Source organism: Mytilus californianus, unplaced genomic scaffold (assembly GCF_021869535.1).
Source record: "Mytilus californianus isolate M0D057914Y unplaced genomic scaffold, xbMytCali1.0.p SCAF_3, whole genome shotgun sequence".
NCBI lineage: Eukaryota > Metazoa > Mollusca > Bivalvia > Mytilida > Mytilidae > Mytilus > Mytilus californianus.
Genome location: NW_026262679.1, coordinates 125,567,396 through 125,594,388, shown reverse-complemented (window position 1 = coordinate 125,594,388; position 26,993 = coordinate 125,567,396). Strand labels below are relative to the sequence as shown.

Sequence of the window (26,993 nt, the reverse complement as noted above, 5' to 3'; positions counted from 1 at the left end):
TATTTTTCCTGAATAGTCTAATCTTTTTTTTGTTTTCAGCAATTAGCTTTGTCTCTTCCACTTCTGTGTGAATTTTCTTTTTTTATCTTTTGTACCGGTAGTTAATATTCTGTGAGAATTTTTTTTATCTTTTGTAGTTAATATTCAACACTTCATTAGAAAATTATGGAATTTCTCACACTTATCTAAAGAATGAAGAAAAAAATATAATAATATTTCAGGATATATCATGTATATAGATATAAGAAGATGTGGTATGAGTGCCAATTAGACAACTCTCCATCCAAGTCAAAATTTATAAAAGTAAACCATTATAAGTCAAAGTACGGTCTTCAACATGGAGCCTCGGCTCACACCGAACAGCAAGCTATAAAGGGCCCCAAAAATGACTAGTGTAAAACAATTCAAACGGGAAAACCAATGGTCTAATCTATATAAAAAACGAGAAACAAGAAACACTTATGAACCACATCAACAAACAACAACTACTGAACATCAGATATGTATATTTACTGTGATTTTAAGCTCTCCTGGGGTTGTAATACATATACATGCAGTGTAACATCATCTCCATATTGTGGGAAATTTATTGTTTTAAAGCTGTTACCAAGATTCATTCCACATACTGTTATACTTCCAGCAGTATAATTAGACCTGAAAAATATATTATACAATTATATCCTATTGTCATAGTCAATGTAAGTTTTTATCGACCTGATTAAAGTATATTGACTGAGGGTGCAGACCTTAGTCAATATACTTTAATAAGACAATAATAAAAATAGTATTGACCGATATTAAAAGGCTACATCTGTTTTATCATAATATTATGTTATTTAAAAGTTGTGACCTTTCATAAGTCATGCTCCACGGATATTGCTACGATATACAATGTCTCCTACTGGCTGTAATGTTTACCACAGGTGTTTTTTAATTTATATAGGACTATCCCTAGCATTTAGTTTTTACTGATGAAAGAAAAAATGCTTAACCAGAACAAAACTCAAACTTGATCTCTATCTTTTTATGCTAGAATTCTATACAAAATATCTAATCATTTCAAATTCAAACTCTACATGTAAATTCTTATGATATGACTGTTTACCAAATTCCTTTTCAATTGAATAAGGCATTACTTAATAAAGTGCAGAAAACTGAGATTTTCAAGAAATTAGGCCACAACTTTAGCAAAAATTACTCACCCAAACAAAACTCAAAAAAGATATGTAACTTCTCATTGAATAAGTTAATAATATTGGTGGTTATAATGATGTCTTCAAATGGCAGGTAAATGAAATTTTCTTTGCTACGAGTGGACTATATATCAAGTATTTAACCAATAGATAGTATTCCAGAAAAAAGAGTGCAAATAAACTATAATTAAAAAATCCTTTAACAGGAACAAAAAATAATCCAACTGCAAGTTAAAGATGACTGTAGCACTGTTTAAGGGTAATTTTTTTTCTGGTTGCTAAAAATGTTACATCTGTGCATTAAGAACATAGATAAGGGTGTTGATTTTCATAGTGAATACTGGTACATGTGTGTGGTTCATTCGTCATAGTGAATGGTTGTACCTGTTGGTGATTTATACTAGAAATCTTTATGTATAGATTATACATATACCTATTGAATGAGAAGGTTGAAAATAAGATATTTTCTATCATCTAAAACTATCAGCAATCACCCTGTTTCACAGTGATTCACTCAACATAACCAATTGAAATATGTAACTGAATCAGATTGTGTGTAGTATATAATTAGTTATTATACCAACCTTTTTACATTAGTACAATGGGAGTACATTCTAACCAAGCCTTCTGGATCATCAACTGAAACATTCAGCACTGATCTCCCAACTAAAGTTTTATATATATATGATAACCAATAATCCTACAAAATACAGAAAGGTTTTGTTAGTTTTATATTGTTTTAAATCTATTATAACTCCTTAAAGTTCCATGGCAATTGTTATATGTAAATCTATTGGTGCTGATATATATATCACTCATCTTAAGTGGCATTCAAAACAAAGGTGAACTTAAGGTATCTATATAATAAATTATGTACTGAAAATATCAGATCGTTAAGTTTTCAAGAGGAACTTACCCAAATCTAGGTAATCGCTCAGTTTTTAAACTAAATAATATCATAAATCAGGCTATTGGTTTTCTTTTTTGTATGTTTTACATTTTGTAAAACGGAATCATTCTATAGCTTACTTTATAGTATGGTTTTTGCTCATTGTTGAAGACCTTTAGTTGCTTAAATCCATATCCTTTGATCTAACCATCTCTGGTATCCAGTTCATTTACAATGATACCCCATCTCCAAATTTTCATATTGGCTTCTGAAGGTAGATTGAGGGAATTTGGGGAAGAATTGCTATGTAGATATGTTATTTTCAGATTTTTTTAATATCTTTAGCTTCTTAAAATGGATTAAGGTAAAAGATCAAAAGTTTCAAAACCTATGTCACCTGTATTACTACGGTAGCAAGCACTTTTAAATAACATATCACATCATCAATAAGGACATACTGACTTCATAGATATTCTGTCTTACGTTTCTATGGTTACAAGTACTTACAGGTAATGGATCACTAGTTTTGTCATCAATTATGGAATAATGACCTCCATAAAAAGTTTGTCTGATTAAAACATCTAATCCACCCACTGCTGATATTCCTAGTTTATCTAACCACCTAATGGAAAATATATGTGCATTGGATTAAAACATATAACAATTTATGATTTAAAATAGTTACCTATCATAAATGCATCCATTAATGTAGTACAAAAATCAAAATAAGCTGAGCTTGGATAAATAAAAACATATTCTAAAGTTTATATCAAACTCTATTCTAAAACAATAAGGATCATTGTAGTCAAAACACTGACTTCAAGTTTTGAACAATTAACATTGAATTCATTTTCAGCAGCACCTGCATATAAACTACACATTTGACAATTAAATCAATACCCAATAGCATAATAATTAAATAAATGTAGAAAGTGTCCATGGGACACAGATGATGCCCCTGCTTGCATATAACGTTACAAAAGGACATAACTAGAGAACTCTAAAAGTGACTCCACCAAAATTTGAACCTGATCTGTGTTTTATGGTAATATGCATAGTATATAAGTTTCATAACATTTGGTTGAGGCAAACTAATGTTAGAGAACAGAAACCAATTTTGGGATGTTTGTACGGACGAACAGATGTACGGACGGATGGATGTATGGACAAGGGTAAATTTAATGCCCCCGTGGCTAGATAAAAATCTTCTGAATATAGGGTTGTTTGAAAAGAAAGTGCTGGACAATCCTTAGCACCTCCATAACAGACTATAGTCCCTCAACAATGTTAAGTATGAGCCAAACAACACTTGAGTGAATTATCTAATTTTCTCAAATGGGTCAATATCCCTAATGTGCCTCAAAATGAAGAACACAATTCCATTATGCAAACTAAAAACCTGTGTGCAATGACATTGTACATGGTTCTATTTTTAACAATTGACTGAGCTGAACTACTTGAGATGTTTTGAAGACCAGAAGACCATACAATAAAGATGCAAAGCTTTTAGAGTTATTGAATGTGTGTAAATAATCGAATTTCTCTAATTTTTTCACTATTTTCTTAAATAGAATGTTCTTAATCTCACCAACATAAGCAACTAGGCACCATTACTTACATAAAACCTGCCACATAGGTATCAGACAGTCCTGGAGCACCTCCTCCGTAAGCTGATCCTGTTTCACCAAGCCATGTTTTCCCAAATGGAGGATGTTTTGCTATTTCATTGCCTTTATTTATCTCAGGCATTAAACTATTCAAGATGTCAATATCCATGAACTGGTCAATTGTAGCTTCTCCTCCATTTATATAATAGCTGTTTCAAAAAAAATATATAGCAAGCATATAGAACAACCCATTGTAGTTGGGATAAATTTGGGATAAATTCAAGCAATATCTTGTTTTTTTAAATGTCTAAAATACTGAGAGCCTTGAATTGAGCAAACAAGATTCAAAACACAGATATTAACTGTATAATAAATTAAAAGATCAAAAGCAATTATTCCTTCATAACACAATGGCAAATGATATGTTTAGTATATAAAGATCTGATAGAAGTGTATTTGCTTTTTTTTTGTGAGTGTGGTATTTATTGCTTTCCATTTGTTTTGATTTGGTTTTATTTTTTAAAGTTCAAGTTGTTTGTTTTCAAAATCAGTTTCATTACATTTTCACAAGGTAAGTAAAATAAAACTTACTGATGAAATGTTGGATTTGTAACAATATCTGGTCCTCCCGTTTGTAAAAATCTGAAAAAGCAATATTTTAAAATCATTTCTATGAATTAAACAAAATGTAATAGTAATTTTAAATGTACATGTCTAATAAGCAGAGTTGAAATTAATTTCATATTCACCATGTTCACATGTTCTCATTCTGATATGCATGTAATATTTGCCACTGGACTGTACACAATTCAACCATCATTTACTGTCAATATGAGGGTTTCATAATTATATTGAACAGATAATCAATCTCATTTTTGTGATTTTCACTCTGTTGCTTATGAATTTCAAAACAGCTTTGAGGAAGGAATTATTTTATCTACAAACACATTGTTCTTTATCATTAAATCAGTAACATACTCTGTGAAATATTTCTCAGCTGATGTCTTTGATAGCTGTGTGGTACTAGGGCCTATTATGACACTTTTTCTCCACTGTGGGTACTGGTTTAACAGACTATGAAGTTTGCTGTAGTCCTTAGCTCTCTGTGAACCAGATATGGAATATCCCACATGGTGTTTGTATGAGTTAGGCTCTACAAAGATATCAAGAAACAGTATACATATTTTGGACACATATGCTGGGTGTTTAATTGCTTGATTTTAATTCACTTTTAACTTATGTAATTCCTTGTAGATCCATTTTCTAAATTAAGGTCAATTCCATTTATAGTGAGGTGTTTTATAGTTTCCCTCTGCTAAATAATACTTGATCATCTTGTGAAGTAAAACTTATGTTTACATCAGTTCCAAAATATGCTGCATTTCCCCCTATACAGTTGACGTTCATATGGTCTGCCAGTAATAGGAGGAATGCCTCAACATAATTTACAGCCCTGATGACCAATCCTCATGTAATTTTAACACATTAAGCCTAGATACAAAACACTAATTTATACCCCAACTATCGTGTATTGGTTTCAATTATTGTGACCATACTCAATTCTGAGAAAAAAAAACACATTTTAAGTATTCTAAAACAGTGGAATAAATGTACACAGCAGTCTTCTCCCCATATTTTTTTTAAGTGTTTTGGTAAGCATACGAAATTAGACTAGTTCACTTTTTTGTGTTGCAATGTGATGTAACATTTGTACTGCCATGGTTATATTATAAGAAGTTGGGGGGAAAAGCTGTATCTATGTACATAAGCATTAACAGAAATAGAAATGCTTTTACTTTCAGTATATTTAGCATTGAAAATTAAATGCATAAATCATATAAATAATTGAAATGCTTGTGTAAATATTTGTACCCCGCTTGTAAATATGTAGCAGAGTATGTACAACTGTTTACACTTTCAGTTGTCTATACATATATTTATATATTGTTCCGCACTGTGGTTTGACAGTCCTTAAATCTGCATATCGACTTTATTTATGGGTATAATTGTTAATTTTGTATTTGTTTACATTTAGTTTCAGTGTTACGCGACAAATGTAGCGATACGTGTTCCTGTTCTTGTTTATGAATAACTTGTGTATTACGTCATCAGTAAACAACGCTTTTGTATAAAATACGGAACGCATGTTCCTACTGGGAGCTTTTCTTCAAGCATCTCTATGCGGTTAGCAGTATATCTCAAACTATAATTTACTGCACCAAGTAAGAGTGGCTTGATGATAATATCTAATAGACTTGATAATTAACCAAGTCTTCATATCGAAATGCTGACGTACTGTTTGCTCGGGTAAATCGCTAACCATGCACCTAGTATGCTGAATATTTGAATGCAGTGCACCAGGCAGATTTTCTTGCACCAAGTATGCAGTGTCCCGAGTAGGTTTTCTCGCACCGAGCGCTAGAACAATTGTTTTATTAAACTTAGTTAAACTTGAGTAATGCACCTTGCTGTTTTACTTATTATATATTGTTATATGTTTTATGAACCACTGTATTTGTTGTATTGCATATTACTGAAGCAGAAAATAATACAATTTATGAACTTCCATTATGATTTTTATTATTACTTACTTCACCAGAGGCCCACATAAGTAACACGAGTATCCTGACTCGAAAACCACGGAACTTTACAATATTTCATTAACAATTTCATAATTCTAAGATTTGATTTTTTGCTCTTATTTCATTTTAAAAAGATTTCCTACATCTTTCTCACAAATTTCATTCTGAAAAAAACAGAGACATAAAACAGCATGGGAAGAACACTGATGGGCAGCATTTACTTTTCCTCAGATTTTGATGGAATTTTTCTTTTGAATTCTTCATGAAATAAATTAATACTCTTTTAACATGTGGATATATGGTAGTGTCTGCCAAATCTTGCAATTATTTCATATTAACAGTTTTATAGTATTTGTGTCACAGATTCCCATGGCAGGTGATGCAAGCCTATCAGGAGACATTTACCCTTTCAACACACCTAGTCTTGCTTCTTTTAGAGTTCATGTGATTACATCCGTTTTTTCACTTGATTTGAATTTCTAAATGGATTTATGAGATTTGAACATCAGTTAACAACTGTTACTTCTTATATACCCTCTCTATGCATCTAGTCTCAGTACAGTTTGGTTCACACGATTTCCTCTGGTGTTTTTTTTTTCCTTTGTTTTTATGTATTCAAAATGGAATTACCAGTTTTCACTCATCTGTAAACTACTATTGTATCTAAATTATACATACTTTTACTCCATATCTCTCTTCCATATAAAACAATATTCTTTTAGCAAAAATATATTTTAATTTAAATATGTGTATACCTTAAAGCATACAAAATTCTTCATTATGAAATTAAATAACAACATCTGATCTTGTTCATATCTTTATCAACAGACTTGCCAAACTAAATAACAAAAGCTTTGTACACACAAAAATGATGTGACCAAAACACACACTTCAAGGTAAATTGTATTAATTTTCTCTTAACTATAATTAATATCTGATAATAAATTGTTTTGCAAAGTACTACACCCAATGATAGTTATCTCTTAATGTTATTGAAGTCCTAAACAAATGTTAGTTTCTCAAACACTTCCAGTTCCACTCAGTAGTTTGTTAAGAAGTGCTCTCTGTCACATCTGCAGCCAAAATACACAAAAAAAGAAAATTATCAAAGCAGACTGTAATATTTGTGATGTATACTCTGCATTTGCATCTAATGGACAAAATATTGCATGTACATTGTACCTTCCATTGAAAACTCTTTGAATTTAAGGTATAAACATTATGTTTACTAAAAATGTTGTTGTACAGACTCACATTAAAATTTTGTTGACACTTTATGTAGGCATGTTAATGACTTCAATGACAGATGCTCACTCTAGTTCAATAACTACTTTGCACAACAATTTACTATGCAATAGTATTTTACTCAAAAAAAATTAAGACAATTTATAGAGAAATGAAAACACCACATGTGACTTGGGTTTCCCACCCTGTAAGTACTCAAAGTCATATAAATTAAATTTTTAATCAATTTTCTAGGGTCAGTATCTTTCCTTGAAAAATTTGATTAACACAAACATATAAAAACCATATAACTGAAAAGATTTAAAAACAAGTGGGCAAATGGAAACTAGCCAATGAAATATTGGGATATATGAAAATAAATTGTTTATCTGTATATCAGAACAAGAACTTGAACCTAAATGTCATTTGTTGGTGTGTTAAAAGCTTTGACCTTTAAAGTTCAGTATCAAAATAAACAAAAACATGAATGTTTGATACCTAGCACTGTATAAATCTCTTTTAAACGAGAATGGATGACATTTAGTTATTAATATTATAACCATGGTCTTCCTTTTTCTTTTTTAAATTGCGCCATACTTTCTTGAAAATTTTAACAATTGTTAGTTGGATACAGAAAATAGTGGTGCTCCTTATCCAGGCCTTGTCAAACGCTAGTAGTATATAATCAAATAGAACTAGTTAGTACTTGTTAGTAATCTAAATTCTGAAATATATATTTATATATTATCTTGTATTCATTATTTCCATAGTATTGTGCAATAAAGACCTATATTTTAGCTAAAGAAAAAGAAACGAGAAAATACAAATTAAATAAATAATAAAAACCAAAGCAAAAAACAATAATACAGAAATTTGGACTTTTGGCAACAGTATATATTCACAGATAAATGTGTCTTAAACTACAGCATTTAATACACTTGGCAAGGATGGTTTTCTGTTATAAAAATTCATACGAGCACAAACAATTATTCAAACATACATAGGTATAAGCACAAAACAATAACAAAAAAAAACATATAACAATATAAAATGTATAATATATAAAATAGGTAATTCTTTAGTAAAAATATTCTTGTAATGGAAGACATGGCCTACATATACTTTTGGTATTAGATTTTTTTGAAGATTTTTGAGTCCTGTAAAATTTTACTTGATTTTCACATAGTTTTGTTCTAAGAATGAAGAATTTCCTATTTTTCCTAAAATATTCCAAATCAAATTATATCCATGTTTAACGGACTTATTATTTGTGTTGGGTTATAAATCCAGTCACAGAGTTTTATCCACAGCTCTGCTATTTTATGACATGTCCAAAATATGTGCTCTATATCTTCAATATCTTCAATAGCTACATTACAGAAAGTACATTTATCGATTTGCTTTATCTTAATTCTAAAAATAACATTTGTGCTCAAGATTCTGTGTATTATTCTATACTGGAACCAACAAAGTTTTGTGGAGTAAAAAGCCATATTATGAACGTTTTTCCAAACGAAGTTTTGTGGAGTAAAAAGCCATATTATGAACATTTTTCCAAACGAAGTTTAGTGGAGTAAAAAGCCATATTATGAACGTTTTTCCTATCAAAGTGTTTGTTCAAACTTAAGGACCATCTATCTTCACAGCTATTAAAGTTTAGTATTATAAATATAATACATAATATTGAATATATTTCTAATAAACATACATCTCTTTGAGCCTTTTTAGAGAAAAGAAATATTCTTATATTATTTGGAAGTATTGGTCCTGGAGTTTTACAAAGATAGTCTATAGATATAATATTATTGAGAGATTTTTTATATGACTTTTTTGCAGAAATTACCCCATTTAAGTTAGAAAATTTACCTAAATGTTATGCACATTTTGGAATTGTTGAAAAGTTATTAGATCATGTATCAAAAAGATCCCTTCATCTGCCATATCTTTTATAGAAAATAGATGATGTTCCTGTTTTGATATTTTCATTATTCCAGAATGAGTTTGATACAAACTCGTTTTCATTTTTTGGTATAAGTTCATTTTGCAATTCTGTCCAAGTCTTAAAGACCTCTTTCCAAAAGGGGTTTTACATGTTTTTGTTGGGCCTAGATATACTAGGCTTTCAATATTTTTTCTTTGGTATTTTCTAATAGCTTATTTATTTTCTGGTTGCTTTTTAACAATAAAAGTCGAATCCATATTTATTTCAACTCCTTTATATATGTGCCAATATCTAGCACTTTCAGCCCTTCAAATTTATGTTCAAGACATAATATTTCTCTTTTTTATTTTTTTCAGGTTTGTTTTCCCAATTAAATGAATAAGTTCTATCAATTAGTTGTTTTATAAAAGTATTTTTGTATGGTGCTTGATATATTAAAAACAGTCAGTTTAATTGTGAAATAATCAGTGTCTTGATGATTGTTATTTTTCCAACTGGTGTTAATGTTTGTTTAGACCAAATTTTTATTACAGTATATTTTCAATATCTTTTTATTCTTGAAACATAGTTCAAAAATTCCATTTCATGCAAATAGACAGAAAAGTTTATACCTAGTAATTTAAACTTACTTGAACCCCATTCCAACCCCCACTTTCCACACATGGTGTCTCAGGTTAACTATAGTTCTTTTTGCCTATCCACACCACTTCCGTTTTGTACACGTTCATATGGAGACCAGACATTTCAGCATATTTTACAGTAAGCGAAGAGATTCATACAGAGATTTGGGAGAACTACCAAGTATTATAGGTGTCATCTGTGTATTGGGAAATGAATTAGTCTGTATCATCAATTTAATTACTTTAAGTTCTTTATTTATTTCTGGTAAAATTTCTAGAATTTCATCGCATAAAAGAAAGATGTAAGGTGATAAAGGATGTATGATCTTCGTTTCAATTATCAAAAGGATCCATGATCTTTGCTTTAATCATCAAAAGGACTATATATAGCATTGCACCTAGAGTTTTTTGTTATAAGATTAAAATGCCACTGGAGATTCAAGTTATGAGAATTATCACATATCATCAATCCCTAAAAGTTTTGTAACATTTTGCCTTATTGTTTAGAGGTCATTGTTTTTAAATGTCAAATTAAGATGAAAGAGTTCCCTGTAGGTTATTTGTTCATTTGATCAGAACCTTTAATCACCAAAAGGACTATATATAGCATTGCACCTAGAGTTTTTTGTTATAAGATTAAAATGCCACTGGAGATTCAGGTTATGAGAATTATCACCTATCATCAATCCCTAAAAGTTTAGTAACATTTTGCCTTATTGTTTAGAGGTCATTGTATTAAATGTCAAATTAAGGTGAAAGAGTTCCCTGTAGGTTATTTGTTCATTTGATCAGAACCAAATGAGAATTTGTAATGGACCTTCTGTACAGTATTTCTGCCAAGTTTGTTTGAACCTTTCTTAGTAGTTTCAGACTTTGAGGGAAGATATTATAAGTGCTTTTCCAAAAATAAAAATGTGTGCCAACATTGCTGCCATGATTTTCACTGGATCAACATTCACTTGTTCTGTTGATTGATAGCGTTTGATTTTGTCAGTTTTTATGGACTTCCCTTTTTTGAATTAGCCTTGGAGTTCAGTACTTTTGATACACTTTTTACCCCACATTTCATGAGGACCATTTGTACAGAGCTGTCCAATCATCAATTCCCTTAAGTTTCAAAATATTTCAAGTGTAGTTTTTTAAACTTTCTAATGAGAATCAACATCTGTTTGTTGTTTCTTCCTATCCTCATTCTCTTGATTCTACAGCTGAGAACATTTACAAAAATTGGTTTATAAGGATCAAAGAATAAAAAATAAGGTTTTGTTAGAAGGACTTTCCGTATATTTTTCCTGCCAATTTTGATGAAACTGACTTGGTTATTTCAGAAACATGAAAATGTAAATTGTCTAAAGACAGACTTTTTTATGTGATGACTATAGCTTATTATGCCCTATATATGTTCCCCATGAAGATCAACTAATAAACTGTTAACACAGAGATAAACTGTATGTCTTGCCTGTATATACTTTTTATAGTATAATGCAAACAAGAATGTGTCCACAGTACATGGATGCCCCACTCGCACTAACATTTTCTATGTTCAGTGGACCGTGAAATTGGGGTCAAAACTCTAATATGGCTTTAAAATTAAAAAGATCATATCATAGGGAACATGTGTAATAAGTTTCAAGTTGATTGGACTTCAACTTCATCAAAAACTTCCTTGACCAAAAACTTTAACCTAAAGTGGGACAGACAGACGGACGGACAGACGCACAGATTGAAAAACATAATGCCCCTTGGAGGGGCATAAAAATGAAATTGAAATACGGCAACACTTAAATATTTAAATTATGCATAACTTGTATAGTCAATGGATTATGACTGAGGGTGTTTGGTCATAAAATCTTCATGGAAATGATGTGTTCCAATGCTTATACGACTGAACTGCATCCCAAATATCAATCACTTACCTTAATTGGTTCCCTTTAAACCAACCTCATCATGTAAACCAATGCAAAAGTTTCAAATTCAATAGACCATGACTAAGGGGTCATGGCCTAAAAATCCATGAGATCTGTCAATGCCAATACAACTTAACACCACATATCATTGATTTACTATTAGATGTTCCCCTAAGACTAACCTAATCACAAAGTTCAACAATTTTTTTATGTTTCTGTTGTCAGAAATAGCACAAAAAAGTCTTGCTTCCGCGACATTTTTGCAGGCATGAGATACATTCCAAATGACTAATATCATTTTACAGTCTGACAAGCTTCAGCTTTAGAATTTGGTAGAACAATAAATCCAAATGATTGTGGTGGGAATGTTACATTTCCTGTCCTTATCACAGGGATCAACACATTTGGTAATGTGAAATCTTCATTCAGCTTTAAATGTCTCCCATTCAGTGTTACTGCCCTGAAAAGTAAAGAAATAAGACTATTTTACCTAAGTAAACCAATATTCAAATGACTTAATATGAAATCAATTTCAAATTTCAAGTAATATTTGAAATCCTTTCGCAGTGATAGTTCATTGTAGGAAACATAAGAACCTTTTGGATGTTGCACCATATTATATACTTTTCATCTGCGATGACTGCTACATACAGTGTTCTTGCCTCAATTATAAAGAACAGACATGTTGGGCTCCTTTTGTATATAATGCATATAAAAAACTATTTTGTATAGCCATTTTTTCCCACTCATCATATTTTTCCTGAATAGTCTAATCTTTTTTTTGTTTTCAGCAATTAGCTTTGTCTCTTCCACTTCTGTGTGAATTTTCTTTTTTTATCTTTTGTACCGGTAGTTAATATACTGTGAGAATTTTTTTTATCTTTTGTAGTTAATATTCAACACTTCATTAGAAAATTATGGAATTTCTCACACTTATCTAAAGAATGAAGAAAAAAATATAATAATATTTCAGGATATATCATGTATATAGATATAAGAAGATGTGGTATGAGTGCCAATTAGACAACTCTCCATCCAAGTCAAAATTTATAAAAGTAAACCATTATAAGTCAAAGTACGGTCTTCAACATGGAGCCTCGGCTCACACCGAACAGCAAGCTATAAAGGGCCCCAAAAATGACTAGTGTAAAACAATTCAAACGGGAAAACCAATGGTCTAATCTATATAAAAAACGAGAAACAAGAAACACTTATGAACCACATCAACAAACAACAACTACTGAACATCAGATATGTATATTTACTGTGATTTTAAGCTCTCCTGGGGTTGTAATACATATACATGCAGTGTAACATCATCTCCATATTGTGGGAAATTTATTGTTTTAAAGCTGTTACCAAGATTCATTCCATATACTGTTATACTTCCAGCAGTATAATTAGACCTGAAAAATATATTATACAATTATATCCTATTGTCATAGTCAATGTAAGTTTTTATCGACCTGATTAAAGTATATTGACTGAGGGTGCAGACCTTAGTCAATATACTTTAATAAGACAATAATAAAAATAGTATTGACCGATATGAAAAGGCTACATCTGTTTTATCATAATATTATGTTATTTAAAAGTTGTGACCTTTCATAAGTCATGCTCCACGGGTATTGCTACGATATACAATGTCTCCTACTGGCTGTAATGTTTACCACAGGTGTTTTTTAATTTATATAGGACTATCCCTAGCATTTAGTTTTTACTGATGAAAGAAAAAATGCTTAACCAGAACAAAACTCAAACTTGATCTCTATCTTTTTATGCTAGAATTCTATACAAAATATCTAATCATTTCAAATTCAAACTCTACATGTAAATTCTTATGATATGACTGTTTACCAAATTCCTTTTCAATTGAATAAGGCATTACTTAATAAAGTGCAGAAAACTGAGATTTTCAAGAAATTAGGCCACAACTTTAGCAAAAATTACTCACCCAAACAAAACTCAAAAAAGATTTGTAACTTCTCATTGAATAAGTTAATAATATTGGTGGTTATAATGATGTCTTCAAATGGCAGGTAAATGAAATTTTCTTTGCTACGAGTGGACTATATATCAAGTATTTAACCAATAGATAGTATTCCAGAAAAAGAGTGCAAATAAACTATAATTAAAAAATCCTTTAACAGGAACAAAAAATAATCAAACTGCAAGTTTAAGATGACAGTAGCACTGTTTAAGGGTAATTCTTTTTCTAGTTGCTAAAAAATGTTACATCTGTGCTTTAAGAACATAGATAAGGGTGTTGATTTTCATAGTAAATACTGGTACATGTGTGTGATTCATTCGTCATAGTGAATGCTTGTACCTGTTGGTGATTTATACAAGAAATCTTTATGTATAGATTATACATATACCTATTGAATGAGAAGGTTGAAAATAAGATATTTTCTATCATCTAAAACTATCAGCAATCACCCTGTTTCACAGTGATTCACTCAACATAACCAATTGAAATATGTAACTGAATCAGATTGTGTGTAGTATATAATTAGTTATTATACCAACCTTTTTACGTTAGTACAATGGGAGTACATTCTAACCAAGCCTTCTGGATCATCAACTGAAACATTCAGCACTGATCTCCCAACTAAAGTTTTATATATATATGATAACCAATAATCCTACAAAATACAGAAAGGTTTTGTTAGTTTTATATTGTTTTAAATCTATTATAACTCCTTAAAGTTCCATGGCAATTGCTATATGTAAATCTATTGGTGCTGATATATATCACTCATCTTAAGTGGCATTCAAAACAAAGGTGAACTTAAGGTATCTATATAATAAATTATGTACTGAAAATATCAGATTGTAAAGTTTTCAAGAGGAACTTACCCAAATCTAGGTAATCGCTCAGTTTTTAAACTAAATAATATCATAAATCAGGCTATAGGTTTTCTTTTTTGTATGTTTTACATTTTGTAAAACGGAATCATTCTATAGCTTACTTTATAGTATGGTTTTTGCTCATTGTTGAAGACCTTTAGTTGCTTAAATCCATATCCTTTGATCTAACCATCTCTGGTATCCAGTTCATTTACAATGATACCCCATCTCCAAATTTTCATATTGGCTTCTGAAGGTAGATTGAGGGAATTTGGGGAAGAATTGCTATGTAGATATGTTATTTTCAGATTTTTTTAATATCTTTAGCTTCTTAAAATGGATTAAGGTAAAAGATCAAAAGTTTCAAAACCTATGTCACCTGTATTACTATGGTAGCAAGCACTTTTAAATAACATATCACATCATCAATAAGGACATACTGACTTCATAGATATTCTGTCTTACGTTTCTATGGTTACAAGTACTTACAGGTAATGGATCACTAGTTTTGTCATCAATTATGGAATAATGACCTCCATAAAAAGTTTGTCTGATTAAAACATCTAATCCACCCACTGCTGATATTCCTAGTTTATCTAACCACCTAATGGAAAATATATGTGCATTGGATTAAAACATATAACAATTTATGATTTAAAATAGTTACCTATCATAAATGCATCCATTAATGTAGTACAAAAATCAAAATAAGCTGAGCTTGGATAAATAAAAACATATTCTAAAGTTTATATCAAACTCTATTCTAAAACAATAAGGATCATTGTAGTCAAAACACTGACTTCAAGTTTTGAACAATTAACATTGAATTCATTTTCAGCAGCACCTGCATATAAACTACACATTTGACAATTAAATCAATACCCAATAGCATAATAATTAAATAAATGTAGAAAGTGTCCATGGGACACAGATGATGCCCCTGCTTGCATATAACGTTACAAAGGGACATAACTAGAGAACTCTAAAAGTGACTCCACCAAAATTTGAACCTGATCTGTGTTTTATGGTAATATGCATAGTATATAAGTTTCATAACATTTGGTTGAGGCAAACTAATGTTAGAGAACAGAAACCAATTTTGGGATGTTTGTACGGACGAACAGATGTACGGACGGATGGATGTATGGACAAGGGTAAATTTAATGCCCCCGTGGCTAGATAAAAATCTTCTGAATATAGGGTTGTTTGAAAAGAAAGTGCTGGACAATCCTTAGCACCTCCATAACAGACTATAGTCCCTCAACAATGTTAAGTATGAGCCAAACAACACTTGAGTGAATTATCTAATTTTCTCAAATGGGTCAATATCCCTAATGTGCCTCAAAATGAAGAACACAATTCCATTATGCAAACTAAAAACCTGTGTGCAATGACATTGTACATGGTTCTATTTTTAACAATTGACTGAGCTGAACTACTTGAGATGTTTTGAAGACCAGAAGACCATACAATAAAGATGCAAAGCTTTTAGAGTTATTGAATGTGTGTAAATAATCGAATTTCTCTAATTTTTTCACTATTTTCTTAAATAGAATGTTCTAAATCTCACCAACATAAGCAACTAGGCACCATTACTTACATAAAACCTGCCACATAGGTATCAGACAGTCCTGGAGCACCTCCTCCGTAAGCTGATCCTGTTTCACCAAGCCATGTTTTCCCAAATGGAGGATGTTTTGCTATTTCATTGCCTTTATTTATCTCAGGCATTAAACTATTCAAGATGTCAATATCCATGAACTGGTCAATTGTAGCTTCTCTTCCATTTATATAATAGCTGTTTCAAAAAAAATATATAGCAAGCATATAGAACAACCCATTGTAGTTGGGATAAATTTGGGATAAATTCAAGCAATATCTTGTTTTTTTAAATGTCTAAAATACTGAGAGCCTTGAATTGAGCAAACAAGATTCAAAACACAGATATTAACTGTATAATAAATTAAAAGATCAAAAGCAATTATTCCTTCATAACACAATGGCAAATGATATGTTTAGTATATAAAGATCTGATAGAAGTGTATTTGCTTTTTTTTTGTGAGTGTGGTATTTATTGCTTTCCATTTGTTTTGATTTGGTTTTATTTTTTAAAGTTCAAGTTGTTTGTTTTCAAAATCAGTTTCATTACATTTTCACAAGGTAAGTAAAATAAAACTTACTGATGAAATGTTGGATTTGTAACAATATCTGGTCCTCCCGTTTGTAAAAATCTGAAAAAGCAATATTTTAAAATCATTTCTATGAATTAAACAAAATGTAATAGTAATTTTAAATGTACATGTCTAATAAGCAGAGTTGAAATTAATTTCATATTCACCATGTTCACATGTTCTCATTCTGATATGCATGTAATATTTGCCACTGGACTGTACACAATTCAACCATCATTTACTGTCAATATGAGGGTTTCATAATTATATTGAACAGATAATCAATCTCATTTTTGTGATTTTCACTCTGTTGCTTATGAATTTCAAAACAGCTTTGAGGAAGGAATTATTTTATCTACAAACACATTGTTCTTTATCATTAAATCAGTAACATACTCTGTGAAATATTTCTCAGCTGATGTCTTTGATAGCTGTGTGGTACTAGGGCCTATTATGACACTTTTTCTCCACTGTGGGTACTGGTTTAACAGACTATGAAGTTTGCTGTAGTCCTTAGCTCTCTGTGAACCAGATATGGAATATCCCACATGGTGTTTGTATGAGTTAGGCTCTACAAAGATATCAAGAAACAGTATACATATTTTGGACACATATGCTGGGTGTTTAATTGCTTGATTTTAATTCACTTTTAACTTATGTAATTCCTTGTAGATCCATTTTCTAAATTAAGGTCAATTCCATTTATAGTGAGGTGTTTTATAGTTTCCCTCTGCTAAATAATACTTGATCATCTTGTGAAGTAAAACTTATGTTTACATCAGTTCCAAAATATGCTGCATTTCCCCCTATACAGTTGACGTTCATATGGTCTGCCAGTAATAGGAGGAATGCCTCAACATAATTTACAGCCCTGATGACCAATCCTCATGTAATTTTAACACATTAAGCCTAGATACAAAACACTAATTTATACCCCAACTATCGTGTATTGGTTTCAATTATTGTGACCATACTCAATTCTGAGAAAAAAAAACACATTTTAAGTATTCTAAAACAGTGGAATAAATGTACACAGCAGTCTTCTCCCCATATTTTTTTTAAGTGTTTTGGTAAGCATACGAAATTAGACTAGTTCACTTTTTTGTGTTGCAATGTGATGTAACATTTGTACTGCCATGGTTATATTATAAGAAGTTGGGGGGAAAAGCTGTATCTATGTACATAAGCATTAACAGAAATAGAAATGCTTTTACTTTCAGTATATTTAGCATTGAAAATTAAATGCATAAATCATATAAATAATTGAAATGCTTGTGTAAATATTTGTACCCCGCTTGTAAATATGTAGCAGAGTATGTACAACTGTTTACACTTTCAGTTGTCTATACATATATTTATATATTGTTCCGCACTGTGGTTTGACAGTCCTTAAATCTGCATATCGACTTTATTTATGGGTATAATTGTTAATTTTGTATTTGTTTACATTTAGTTTCAGTGTTACGCGACAAATGTAGCGATACGTGTTCCTGTTCTTGTTTATGAATAACTTGTGTATTACGTCATCAGTAAACAACGCTTTTGTATAAAATACGGAACGCATGTTCCTACTGGGAGCTTTTCTTCAAGCATCTCTATGCGGTTAGCAGTATATCTCAAACTATAATTTACTGCACCAAGTAAGAGTGGCTTGATGATAATATCTAATAGACTTGATAATTAACCAAGTCTTCATATCGAAATGCTGACGTACTGTTTGCTCGGGTAAATCGCTAACCATGCACCTAGTATGCTGAATATTTGAATGCAGTGCACCAGGCAGATTTTCTTGCACCAAGTATGCAGTGTCCCGAGTAGGTTTTCTCGCACCGAGCGCTAGAACAATTGTTTTATTAAACTTAGTTAAACTTGAGTAATGCACCTTGCTGTTTTACTTATTATATATTGTTATATGTTTTATGAACCACTGTATTTGTTGTATTGCATATTACTGAAGCAGAAAATAATACAATTTATGAACTTCCATTATGATTTTTATTATTACTTACTTCACCAGAGGCCCACATAAGTAACACGAGTATCCTGACTCGAAAACCACGGAACTTTACAATATTTCATTAACAATTTCATAATTCTAAGATTTGATTTTTTGCTCTTATTTCATTTTAAAAAGATTTCCTACATCTTTCTCACAAATTTCATTCTGAAAAAAACAGAGACATAAAACAGCATGGGAAGAACACTGATGGGCAGCATTTACTTTTCCTCAGATTTTGATGGAATTTTTCTTTTGAATTCTTCATGAAATAAATTAATACTCTTTTAACATGTGGATATATGGTAGTGTCTGCCAAATCTTGCAATTATTTCATATTAACAGTTTTATAGTATTTGTGTCACAGATTCCCATGGCAGGTGATGCAAGCCTATCAGGAGACATTTACCCTTTCAACACACCTAGTCTTGCTTCTTTTAGAGTTCATGTGATTACATCCGTTTTTTCACTTGATTTGAATTTCTAAATGGATTTATGAGATTTGAACATCAGTTAACAACTGTTACTTCTTATATACCCTCTCTATGCATCTAGTCTCAGTACAGTTTGGTTCACACGATTTCCTCTGGTGTTTTTTTTTTCCTTTGTTTTTATGTATTCAAAATGGAATTACCAGTTTTCACTCATCTGTAAACTACTATTGTATCTAAATTATACATACTTTTACTCCATATCTCTCTTCCATATAAAACAATATTCTTTTAGCAAAAATATATTTTAATTTAAATATGTGTATACCTTAAAGCATACAAAATTCTTCATTATGAAATTAAATAACAACATCTGATCTTGTTCATATCTTTATCAACAGACTTGCCAAACTAAATAACAAAAGCTTTGTACACACAAAAATGATGTGACCAAAACACACACTTCAAGGTAAATTGTATTAATTTTCTCTTAACTATAATTAATATCTGATAATAAATTGTTTTGCAAAGTACTACACCCAATGATAGTTATCTCTTAATGTTATTGAAGTCCTAAACAAATGTTAGTTTCTCAAACACTTCCAGTTCCACTCAGTAGTTTGTTAAGAAGTGCTCTCTGTCACATCTGCAGCCAAAATACACAAAAAAAGAAAATTATCAAAGCAGACTGTAATATTTGTGATGTATACTCTGCATTTGCATCTAATGGACAAAATATTGCATGTACATTGTACCTTCCATTGAAAACTCTTTGAATTTAAGGTATAAACATTATGTTTACTAAAAATGTTGTTGTACAGACTCACATTAAAATTTTGTTGACACTTTATGTAGGCATGTTAATGACTTCAATGACAGATGCTCACTCTAGTTCAATAACTACTTTGCACAACAATTTACTATGCAATAGTATTTTACTCAAAAAAAATTAAGACAATTTATAGAGAAATGAAAACACCACATGTGACTTGGGTTTCCCACCCTGTAAGTACTCAAAGTCATATAAATTAAATTTTTAATCAATTTTCTAGGGTCAGTATCTTTCCTTGAAAAATTTGATTAACACAAACATATAAAAACCATATAACTGAAAAGATTTAAAAACAAGTGGGCAAATGGAAACTAGCCAATGAAATATTGGGATATATGAAAATAAATTGTTTATCTGTATATCAGAACAAGAACTTGAACCTAAATGTCATTTGTTGGTGTGTTAAAAGCTTTGACCTTTAAAGTTCAGTATCAAAATAAACAAAAACATGAATGTTTGATACCTAGCACTGTATAAATCTCTTTTAAACGAGAATGGATGACATTTAGTTATTAATATTATAACCATGGTCTTCCTTTTTCTTTTTTAAATTGCGCCATACTTTCTTGAAAATTTTAACAATTGTTAGTTGGATACAGAAAATAGTGGTGCTCCTTATCCAGGCCTTGTCAAACGCTAGTAGTATATAATCAAATAGAACTAGTTAGTACTTGTTAGTAATCTAAATTCTGAAATATATATTTATATATTATCTTGTATTCATTATTTCCATAGTATTGTGCAATAAAGACCTATATTTTAGCTAAAGAAAAAGAAACGAGAAAATACAAATTAAATAAATAATAAAAACCAAAGCAAAAAACAATAATACAGAAATTTGGACTTTTGGCAACAGTATATATTCACAGATAAATGTGTCTTAAACTACAGCATTTAATACACTTGGCAAGGATGGTTTTCTGTTATAAAAATTCATACGAGCACAAACAATTATTCAAACATACATAGGTATAAGCACAAAACAATAACAAAAAAAAACATATAACAATATAAAATGTATAATATATAAAATAGGTAATTCTTTAGTAAAAATATTCTTGTAATGGAAGACATGGCCTACATATACTTTTGGTATTAGATTTTTTTGAAGATTTTTGAGTCCTGTAAAATTTTACTTGATTTTCACATAGTTTTGTTCTAAGAATGAAGAATTTCCTATTTTTCCTAAAATATTCCAAATCAAATTATATCCATGTTTAACGGACTTATTATTTGTGTTGGGTTATAAATCCAGTCACAGAGTTTTATCCACAGCTCTGCTATTTTATGACATGTCCAAAATATGTGCTCTATATCTTCAATATCTTCAATAGCTACATTACAGAAAGTACATTTATCGATTTGCTTTATCTTAATTCTAAAAATAACATTTGTGCTCAAGATTCTGTGTATTATTCTATACTGGAACCAACAAAGTTTTGTGGAGTAAAAAGCCATATTATGAACGTTTTTCCAAACGAAGTTTTGTGGAGTAAAAAGCCATATTATGAACATTTTTCCAAACGAAGTTTTGTGGAGTAAAAAGCCATATTATGAACGTTTTTCCTATCAAAGTGTTTGTTCAAACTTAAGGACCATCTATCTTCACAGCTATTAAAGTTTAGTATTATAAATATAATACATAATATTGAATATATTTCTAATAAACATACATCTCTTTGAGCCTTTTTAGAGAAAAGAAATATTCTTATATTATTTGGAAGTATTGGTCCTGGAGTTTTACAAAGATAGTCTATAGATATAATATTATTGAGAGATTTTTTATATGACTTTTTTGCAGAAATTACCCCATTTAAGTTAGAAAATTTACCTAAATGTTATGCACATTTTGGAATTGTTGAAAAGTTATTAGATCATGTATCAAAAAGATCCCTTCATCTGCCATATCTTTTATAGAAAATAGATGATGTTCCTGTTTTGATATTTTCATTATTCCAGAATGAGTTTGATACAAACTCGTTTTCATTTTTTGGTATAAGTTCATTTTGCAATTCTGTCCAAGTCTTAAAGACCTCTTTCCAAAAGGGGTTTTACATGTTTTTGTTGGGCCTAGATATACTAGGCTTTCAATATTTTTTCTTTGGTATTTTCTAATAGCTTATTTATTTTCTGGTTGCTTTTTAACAATAAAAGTCGAATCCATATTTATTTCAACTCCTTTATATATGTGCCAATATCTAGCACTTTCAGCCCTTCAAATTTATGTTCAAGACATAATATTTCTCTTTTTTATTTTTTTCAGGTTTGTTTTCCCAATTAAATGAATAAGTTCTATCAATTAGTTGTTTTATAAAAGTATTTTTGTATGGTGCTTGATATATTAAAAACAGTCAGTTTAATTGTGAAATAATCAGTGTCTTGATGATTGTTATTTTTCCAACTGGTGTTAATGTTTGTTTAGACCAAATTTTTATTACAGTATATTTTCAATATCTTTTTATTCTTGAAACATAGTTCAAAAATTCCATTTCATGCAAATAGACAGAAAAGTTTATACCTAGTAATTTAAACTTACTTGAACCCCATTCCAACCCCCACTTTCCACACATGGTGTCTCAGGTTAACTATAGTTCTTTTTGCCTATCCACACCACTTCCGTTTTGTACACGTTCATATGGAGACCAGACATTTCAGCATATTTTACAGTAAGCGAAGAGATTCATACAGAGATTTGGGAGAACTACCAAGTATTATAGGTGTCATCTGTGTATTGGGAAATGAATTAGTCTGTATCATCAATTTAATTACTTTAAGTTCTTTATTTATTTCTGGTAAAATTTCTAGAATTTCATCGCATAAAAGAAAGATGTAAGGTGATAAAGGATGTATGATCTTCGTTTCAATTATCAAAAGGATCCATGATCTTTGTTTTATTATCAAAAAGATCCATGATCTTTGCTTTAATCATCAAAAGGACTATATATAGCATTGCACCTAGAGTTTTTTGTTATAAGATTAAAATGCCACTGGAGATTCAAGTTATGAGAATTATCACATATCATCAATCCCTAAAAGTTTTGTAACATTTTGCCTTATTGTTTAGAGGTCATTGTTTTTAAATGTCAAATTAAGATGAAAGAGTTCCCTGTAGGTTATTTGTTCATTTGATCAGAACCTTTAATCACCAAAAGGACTATATATAGCATTGCACCTAGAGTTTTTTGTTATAAGATTAAAATGCCACTGGAGATTCAGGTTATGAGAATTATCACCTATCATCAATCCCTAAAAGTTTAGTAACATTTTGCCTTATTGTTTAGAGGTCATTGTATTAAATGTCAAATTAAGGTGAAAGAGTTCCCTGTAGGTTATTTGTTCATTTGATCAGAACCAAATGAGAATTTGTAATGGACCTTCTGTACAGTATTTCTGCCAAGTTTGTTTGAACCTTTCTTAGTAGTTTCAGACTTTGAGGGAAGATATTATAAGTGCTTTTCCAAAAATAAAAATGTGTGCCAACATTGCTGCCATGATTTTCACTGGATCAACATTCACTTGTTCTGTTGATTGATAGCGTTTGATTTTGTCAGTTTTTATGGACTTCCCTTTTTTGAATTAGCCTTGGAGTTCAGTACTTTTGATACACTTTTTACCCCACATTTCATGAGGACCATTTGTACAGAGCTGTCCAATCATCAATTCCCTTAAGTTTCAAAATATTTCAAGTGTAGTTTTTTAAACTTTCTAATGAGAATCAACATCTGTTTGTTGTTTCTTCCTATCCTCATTCTCTTGATTCTACAGCTGAGAACATTTACAAAAATTGGTTTATAAGGATCAAAGAATAAAAAATAAGGTTTTGTTAGAAGGACTTTCCGTATATTTTTCCTGCCAATTTTGATGAAACTGACTTGGTTATTTCAGAAACATGAAAATGTAAATTGTCTAAAGACAGACTTTTTTATGTGATGACTATAGCTTATTATGCCCTATATATGTTCCCCATGAAGATCAACTAATAAACTGTTAACACAGAGATAAACTGTATGTCTTGCCTGTATATACTTTTTATAGTATAATGCAAACAAGAATGTGTCCACAGTACATGGATGCCCCACTCGCACTAACATTTTCTATGTTCAGTGGACCGTGAAATTGGGGTCAAAACTCTAATATGGCTTTAAAATTAAAAAGATCATATCATAGGGAACATGTGTAATAAGTTTCAAGTTGATTGGACTTCAACTTCATCAAAAACTTCCTTGACCAAAAACTTTAACCTAAAGTGGGACAGACAGACGGACGGACAGACGCACAGATTGAAAAACATAATGCCCCTTGGAGGGGCATAAAAATGAAATTGAAATACGGCAACACTTAAATATTTAAATTATGCATAACTTGTATAGTCAATGGATTATGACTGAGGGTGTTTGGTCATAAAATCTTCATGGAAATGATGTGTTCCAATGCTTATACGACTGAACTGCATCCCAAATATCAATCACTTACCTTAATTGGTTCCCTTTAAACCAACCTCATCATGTAAACCAATGCAAAAGTTTCAAATTCAATAGACCATGACTAAGGGGTCATGGCCTAAAAATCCATGAGATCTGTCAATGCCAATACAACTTAACACCACATATCATTGATTTACTATTAGATGTTCCCCTAAGACTAACCTAATCACAAAGTTCAACAATTTTTTTATGTTTCTGTTGTCAGAAATAGCACAAAAAAGTCTTGCTTCCGCGACATTTTTGCAGGCATGAGATACATTCCAAATGACTAATATCATTTTACAGTCTGACAAGCTTCAGCTTTAGAATTTGGTAGAACAATAAATCCAAATGATTGTGGTGGGAATGTTACATTTCCTGTCCTTATCACAGGGATCAACACATTTGGTAATGTGAAATCTTCATTCAGCTTTAAATGTCTCCCATTCAGTGTTACTGCCCTGAAAAGTAAAGAAATAAGACTATTTTACCTAAGTAAACCAATATTCAAATGACTTAATATGAAATCAATTTCAAATTTCAAGTAATATTTGAAATCCTTTCGCAGTGATAGTTCATTGTAGGAAACATAAGAACCTTTTGGATGTTGCACCATATTATATACTTTTCATCTGCGATGACTGCTACATACAGTGTTCTTGCCTCAATTATAAAGAACAGACATGTTGGGCTCCTTTTGTATATAATGCATATAAAAAACTATTTTGTATAGCCATTTTTTCCCACTCATCATATTTTTCCTGAATAGTCTAATCTTTTTTTTGTTTTCAGCAATTAGCTTTGTCTCTTCCACTTCTGTGTGAATTTTCTTTTTTTATCTTTTGTACCGGTAGTTAATATACTGTGAGAATTTTTTTTATCTTTTGTAGTTAATATTCAACACTTCATTAGAAAATTATGGAATTTCTCACACTTATCTAAAGAATGAAGAAAAAAATATAATAATATTTCAGGATATATCATGTATATAGATATAAGAAGATGTGGTATGAGTGCCAATTAGACAACTCTCCATCCAAGTCAAAATTTATAAAAGTAAACCATTATAAGTCAAAGTACGGTCTTCAACATGGAGCCTCGGCTCACACCGAACAGCAAGCTATAAAGGGCCCCAAAAATGACTAGTGTAAAACAATTCAAACGGGAAAACCAATGGTCTAATCTATATAAAAAACGAGAAACAAGAAACACTTATGAACCACATCAACAAACAACAACTACTGAACATCAGATATGTATATTTACTGTGATTTTAAGCTCTCCTGGGGTTGTAATACATATACATGCAGTGTAACATCATCTCCATATTGTGGGAAATTTATTGTTTTAAAGCTGTTACCAAGATTCATTCCATATACTGTTATACTTCCAGCAGTATAATTAGACCTGAAAAATATATTATACAATTATATCCTATTGTCATAGTCAATGTAAGTTTTTATCGACCTGATTAAAGTATATTGACTGAGGGTGCAGACCTTAGTCAATATACTTTAATAAGACAATAATAAAAATAGTATTGACCGATATGAAAAGGCTACATCTGTTTTATCATAATATTATGTTATTTAAAAGTTGTGACCTTTCATAAGTCATGCTCCACGGGTATTGCTACGATATACAATGTCTCCTACTGGCTGTAATGTTTACCACAGGTGTTTTTTAATTTATATAGGACTATCCCTAGCATTTAGTTTTTACTGATGAAAGAAAAAATGCTTAACCAGAACAAAACTCAAACTTGATCTCTATCTTTTTATGCTAGAATTCTATACAAAATATCTAATCATTTCAAATTCAAACTCTACATGTAAATTCTTATGATATGACTGTTTACCAAATTCCTTTTCAATTGAATAAGGCATTACTTAATAAAGTGCAGAAAACTGAGATTTTCAAGAAATTAGGCCACAACTTTAGCAAAAATTACTCACCCAAACAAAACTCAAAAAAGATTTGTAACTTCTCATTGAATAAGTTAATAATATTGGTGGTTATAATGATGTCTTCAAATGGCAGGTAAATGAAATTTTCTTTGCTACGAGTGGACTATATATCAAGTATTTAACCAATAGATAGTATTCCAGAAAAAGAGTGCAAATAAACTATAATTAAAAAATCCTTTAACAGGAACAAAAAATAATCAAACTGCAAGTTTAAGATGACAGTAGCACTGTTTAAGGGTAATTCTTTTTCTAGTTGCTAAAAAATGTTACATCTGTGCTTTAAGAACATAGATAAGGGTGTTGATTTTCATAGTAAATA

At 30.5% G+C, this 26,993-nt stretch overlaps 1 protein-coding gene across 30 annotated transcripts in view; it reads right to left on the bottom strand.

Annotated features, from left to right (window-relative positions):
* LOC127736098 (heparanase-like) overlaps positions 1-26,993 on the bottom strand; it is a 61,057-nt gene that overhangs the window by 3,122 nt on the left and 30,942 nt on the right. For 5 of the 30 annotated variants that reach the window (XM_052246624.1, XM_052246634.1, XM_052246635.1 and 2 more), the window contains exons 10-11: positions 25,974-26,114; positions 24,555-25,168 (exon numbers count right to left, since the gene is read on the bottom strand). The exons of 1 other annotated variant lie outside the window; for it this stretch is intronic. In XM_052246624.1, the coding sequence (XP_052102584.1) occupies positions 25,003-25,168; positions 25,974-26,114 (307 nt within the window). In that variant the 3' untranslated portion in view covers positions 24,555-25,002. Of the gene's footprint in view, positions 1-513; positions 655-1,777; positions 1,894-2,589; positions 2,705-11,810; positions 12,425-13,229; positions 13,371-14,493; positions 14,610-15,303; positions 15,419-16,414; positions 16,613-16,994; positions 17,046-17,381; positions 17,557-24,554; positions 25,169-25,973; positions 26,115-26,993 lie in introns of those variants that run through there. 24 more of the 30 variants (XM_052246637.1, XM_052246639.1, XM_052246630.1 and 21 more) reach the window with 18 other exon arrangements.